General features: G+C 57.6%; 1 protein-coding gene across 5 annotated transcripts; it reads left to right on the top strand.

Moving 5' to 3' along the window:
• The first annotated feature begins 2495 nt into the window (after nt 1-2495).
• CNFN (cornifelin) lies at nt 2496-4636 on the top strand. 5 transcript variants are annotated; one of them, XM_021696650.1, is made up of 5 exons: nt 2496-2539; nt 3223-3269; nt 3707-3817; nt 4176-4312; nt 4400-4636. In XM_021696650.1, the coding sequence occupies exons 2-5, from the start codon at nt 3233-3235 to the stop codon at nt 4487-4489; spliced, it is 375 nt and encodes a 124-aa protein (XP_021552325.1). In that variant the 5' UTR covers nt 2496-2539; nt 3223-3232; the 3' UTR covers nt 4490-4636. The 5 variants fall into 5 exon arrangements, with proteins under 5 accessions (XP_021552325.1, XP_021552324.1, XP_021552326.1 ...); XM_021696649.1 differs by having other exon boundaries at nt 3145-3269; XM_044922234.1 differs by having other exon boundaries at nt 2524-2539; nt 3052-3269.
• The last annotated feature ends 1048 nt before the right edge of the window (nt 4637-5684 follow it).

Here is a 5684-nt window from a genome sequence, read left to right as displayed (position 1 = left end):
CCACTCCCCCTGCCTGTGTTCCCTCTCTCGCTGTCTCTCTCTCTCTGTCAGATAAATAAATAAAATCTTAAAAAAAAAAAAAGATTTATTTATTTTTTATTTTTTTATTTTTAAAGATTTTATTTATTTATTTGAGAGAGAGAGAATGAAAGAGAGCACATAAGAGGGGGGAGGGTCAGAGGGAGAAGCAGACTCCCTGCTGAGCAGGGAGCCCGATGCGGGACTCGATCCCGGGACTCCAGGATCATGACCTGAGCCGAAGGCAGTCGCTTAACCAACTGAGCCACCCAGGCGCCCAAAAAAAAGATTTAAAAAAAAAAAAAATACAGGACACCCAGTTAAAGGTGAATTTCAGATGAACAACAAATACCTTTTTTAGTATAAGTATATCCCAAAGATGGCATGGAACATACTTACGCCAAAAAAATGTTGTTGTTGTTGTTTACCTGAAATTTACATTTAACTGGGCATCCTATATTTTATCCGGCAACCCTGTTGAGGGGATGGATGCCAGGTGCTCGGAGACAGCCATGGCCACTGGTCAGGCCCCAGGCCCCTGCTCTTCCTGCCCCTGCCCTCCTCCTCACCCCTAAGCAGGCCACCTCACAGCTTCCCCACCCGCTTTCCTCATCTACATGAGTTGCTGTCTAATTGCAGCCCCCAGGCTGTGTCAGAGTGGGGAGAGGAAACCCGAGGACAACTCAGGTTGTCATCCTGGGAGCCCTGGGGTCCTCAGAGATGACTGACCCTGAGTCACCTGCAGATCATGGTCTGGCCAGCTGGGGCATGGGGCCCTGGGGCTGCCTTCGTGGGGAGGCCTGGAGATGGAGGTGTGGGGATGGGAGGCAGAGACCCGGGGACGAGGGCAGGAGACACACAGCTTGGGGGAACAGAGACTCAGACATGGGGAGACAGAGAACCAGAGCAACTTGGAAACAGACTGGCACAGATCAGGAAAGAGATACAGAGCTAGCGAGGCAAAGATGCAGAGATGGGGGCACAGGGACACCAGACCAGAAGTGGAGAGAAGATGTTCCTAGACATTCAGGCTCCTGGACCAAGTGACAGACACGCACCAGAAAAACGCTGAGTGCCACCCAGCAGTCTGGGGACAAGGACAGCGAGCCATCTGGGTGGTGCCGGGAGACCAAGGCTTGGGTCCTGCTGTGGGTTGGATTGGGAGGTGAGGGAAAAGCTGGGATCCCAGGCAGATAGGGTGATCCACCTGCCATCACCCCATACCCATTCCCAGTGGGGTGACACCACCACCTTCTCTGCAGGTAACACCCCAATTTTCCAGCGCCTACATTTTTGGGGTGACACCTGTGCTGGAAACCCCACCCGACTCTAATGCTGCTTCCCTCACTGAGTCACTTCCAACCCTGCCAGGCCTGTTGGGGGCAGACTTTGGTGACTCAGGCCTCCAGGCCCCTCGCTCTTTCACCCCTCAGGAGCCCAGCATCAAAAATCCCAGGACCCCTGCACACTCAGGGGCACAGCCTAGCCTAACCCAAGAGTCTACACCCCTAGCCAGAATCTGAGCCCCTCTTCCTCCTCTGTTAGGGGCCCAGATGAAGCCCCAGCCCCTCCTCCCTCAGACCCAGGAGTCTGGCCCCCGCCCCCCCATCTGCTCTGTTACCCCCACCCCAGTCCTGGGCCACATCCATCTCCTTCCAGAACCACAGTTTCTCGGTTCCCAGCCTCCTCCCTTCCCAGTTTGACGGTCGAGTGAGTTGTATATATTCACTTTGGTTTCAGCATGAGTCACCCCCAAAACACCACTGCCCCCCATGGGCCTGGTGGCCCCAAATGGGAGGACGGTGCCCCCTCTTCCAGGGAAGTGGGAACCTCACTCAGGGGGAAAGGAGAGGCCCTCACAGGGGAGCCCCCACTGCACTCTCCTGCACCCCCCATTCCTTCCTCCACCTCCCTGCCTCTCCACTTTCCACCTCTGTGTCTCTTCTCTGAATCTGGCTCCTCTCTCTGCTGTTTCTCCCCCAGATCTTTGTCCCTCTCTGTCTCGGCATCTCTCTCTCCATCTCTCTATGTGTTCGTCTCTGTCCATCTCTCTGAATCCCCTTCTCTCTCTCCCGCCTGGGCCTCTCCCCTTCTGTCTCTGTGTCCCCCATTCCCTCCCCGTCTCTCTGTCATCCCTCTCTTTGGGTCTCTGCACTGTGGCCCAGCTGCGCCCCTTGCGCCTCCCCTCTGCCTTCTCTCCCCTCACCCCCTGTCTCTCCCTGCCTGCTCCCCTTTCTGTCTCCCCTCCCAGCTCCGCATCCCGGGCCCCCTCCCTGATTTCCTCGGTCCCACAAGAGCTGGAGGGGAGAAGGGGGGGTGGGGGATGGAGAGCCAGGGAGGGGAAGTTCCTGTGGGGGGAAGAGGGTCAGCCAGACCGGCTGGGCTCCCTGGGCACCTCTGTCAGAGCCCCGCCCAGGGCTGTGTGGCCCGCCCCAATATAAGCAGCTCCTGGCCAGAGACAGAACACAGTGCCCGGCTCACCCACACCTGTCTGCATCATCGCCACTGCTGTCTCCTGCAGGTAGGAGCATCTGCCCACAGCCTCTTCTCTGTGTCCCCCCCCCCCCGCTCCCCTGACATCTCTGTCCCTTGCATATCTCTGACTGTCTCGGTGGACACTTCTGTCTTTCTCAATGCCGTCCGTGTCCACCTTCTCAACCTCAGTGGCGCTGGGTTGAATCTGGAAGTTCTGGGGCCCAGCGCGGCCTCTACTAACCCCCTTGGCCTGGGCCGTCGGATGTGGGGCATTTCTCTTCACCTCTCTGAGCCTCAGTGTTCCATCTGCGAAATGGGCTTGCAGAGAAGTCAAAGCCCTGGGCAGGTGTGAGTGTCACTGGTGGCATCTCTATGGGCACCTGGCTCTGATCTCTTTCTCCCCTTGTCTCTGACTCCGCCTGTCTCTGTCCCCTGGTCTCTGTCTCCAGCTCTACCTCTGGTATGGGGAAGGTCCTGTGGGGTCTGTCGGGCAGCGGTACAGAGATGGGCGAGTTTCTCGCCCCCACCCCATACATCCCTACTCCATGTTTCTCCCAGCTGGCAGGCTGACTTGGCCTCTTTCTCCCCAGTGCCCTTCCCCCTGAGAACCCAGCCCCCAGTGCCCCTGCTCCTTGCCCGCCCCTCCCCCAGTATCCAGCAACCTTTGGACAGACTCAGCCACTGTCACCGCGGCCACCTCTGCTGTCCCCAACACCGCCACCTCCTCAGGGCCAGCAAGATGCAGTTTGAGATGCACGACAACGTGAAAGGCAAAGGTGGGATCACTGGAACCCTTCCGGTCCCTGGAACCTGGCCGCTTCCCTCCCCTGGGCGCCCTGGCTTCGAAGACAGATGGCGCCTGATTGCATCCCAGAGGCCCCTGGAAATGCGGGAACCCAGCTCCCCAGGCGCAGACGTGGAGGAGGCGGCGCACTTCTCGCCCCGCCCGGATGTGGCACCCACCCTTCCCCAGACTTGCATGAGTTCCCCACCTACAGCCCAACCAGATGTGCAGGAGGCAGTGGCGATGGGGACAGACTGGGGTGTCAGTGCCCAAACGTGGTGGAAAGGAAGGGGGGGTGCAGTGGTGTCCCCTCCGTGGGCGGCCTGGTGGCCCCGCCCAGACTGCCCGGCAGAGGCAGGAGCGGCAGGGATGTGGGGTCCGGGAGGGGTTGTCGGGCTGCCCGCTGACCCTGGCCCACCACCTTCGCAGCCATGTCCTACCCAGTGACCAGTCAGCCCCAGTGCGCTAGCAGCTGCTACCAGACCCAGCTCAGCGACTGGCACACGGGACTCACGGACTGCTGCAACGACATGCCCGTCTGTGAGTGCCGGCGGCTCCCTCCGGGGGGGCGGGGCCAGGCCCCACGAACCCCACGCCCCCTCCCTTCCTTAGACCCTGAATTCCCACACTCTGGCCCTCACCCCTTCCTCCCACCTCCAACACTCCCCAGGATCCTGACCTCACCTCTTCCAACGTCCCCTTGCACCCTCAACTTTCCCCGTTGTGGCCCCAGCTCCCCCTCCAAAACCCTATCTCCCAGCCTCCAAACCACCCCCGCTGGGAACCCTTCATTCCCTCCGGGACCCTCGACTGGGCGCCGCGGAGCATCGGCCTCGCCTCTCCCCCAGGCGCCTCTCCCCGGTGGGCCCCGCTCTGACTGCCCCGTGCCCGCCCCCAGGTCTGTGCGGCACTTTCGCCCCCCTGTGCCTCGCCTGCCGCATCTCCGACGACTTCGGGGAGTGCTGTTGCGCGCCCTACCTGCCCGGAGGCCTGCACTCCCTGCGCACGGGCATGCGGGAGCGCTATCACATCCAGGTGCGTGCGGGTCGCGGGGCCCGGGCGGGGACGGACCTCCTGGGACCCAAGGCGGGGCTCCTAACTCTCTCTCCCCCAACCCTCTAGGGCTCCGTCGGGCACGACTGGGCGGCCCTCACCTTTTGTTTGCCCTGCGCCCTCTGTCAGATGGCGCGGGAATTGAAGATCCGGGAGTAAAGCAGCTCCACGCGCCTCCTCCTTTTCCACCTGTCACGCCCGGCCCCCTCTGCCCCCTCGGCCCCCTCTGCCGCCTCGTGGGAGGGCCTGCCCCTCCGCCCTATCCCGCTACCAGAAATACACCCACAATAAAGACCTGAAAACCAACTCCGCCTGCATTCTTTTTGTCCCAGGGAAGGAATCTGGGTGGAGAAGGTTTGGTGAGGGTTGTGGGGACACAGGGAAGATGGTCTAGGTGTGGAAGGATGCCAGGGTCAGATCCTTGACCCCAGCCTGCTGTGTATGACATTGGCAAGTCTTACCTCGCTAAGCCAGGGGGTCCTCATTAACAAAGTGAAACCACTAACCCCTTAAGCTGCCCAACCGAAGCTCTGCGGGGATCCTGAAAATAAGCAAAACCAGAAAAAGCTCCAAGAAAAAATTTAGGAGAGCCCCTTCCCACCCCTACTAAGTCAATACCTATGGACTCTTGGCCTACACACAATCCTAACAGGTTTGGGGTGGGGGGGGTCCTTTGTCTCCAAAGCAGAGAACTGCCAGGTTTAAGGCTCCCTGGAGCTGAAACTAATCCTTAAGGATCACCCCGTTCTCTTTATTGCAAAAGCGACTAGCAGATTAAGAAAATCTAGTCTCAAAATTGGGCAGAGCAAGGATCTGATCTCAACTCTTGCCACTTACTAGGCGTATTATCTTAGTCAATTAATAAGCCTCTCTGAGCCTGTTTCCTCCTCTGAGGATGGATAATCCCTAATATGTCATATGGCTACTGTGTGAGCAAGAGACAGAACAGATGGAAAGACCAAAGAGTGAGCTTAATAAACTTGTTAGTATTATTATGTATAATAACACTACACTATTCTGTTATTTGTATTATTTGCTGTTATTCTCGCTCTCTCTCTCCATCTGTGTATCCAACCATCAAGTGACATCTTTACTAGGAGTATCTAATGGGCATCTCAAATTTAAAACCTAACTCCAGGGGTGCCTGGGTGGCTCAGTTGGTTAAGCGTCCGACTCTTGATTTTGGCTCAGGTCATGATCTCAGGATCTGAGAGAGCCCACGTTGGGCTCCCTGCTGGGCATGAGACCTGCTTAAGATTCTCTCTCCCTCCCCCACCCTGCAAGTACTCTCTCTCTCTCTCTCAAATAAATAAATAAATAAATAAATAAATAAATAAATAAATAAATAAATAAA

The sequence above is a fragment of the Neomonachus schauinslandi genome, chromosome 16, assembly GCF_002201575.2.
Source record: "Neomonachus schauinslandi chromosome 16, ASM220157v2, whole genome shotgun sequence".
NCBI classification, from domain to species: Eukaryota; Metazoa; Chordata; class Mammalia; order Carnivora; family Phocidae; genus Neomonachus; species Neomonachus schauinslandi.
The sequence above is the reverse complement of the archived record's forward strand: the minus strand, read 5'-3'. Positions and strand labels throughout refer to the sequence as shown.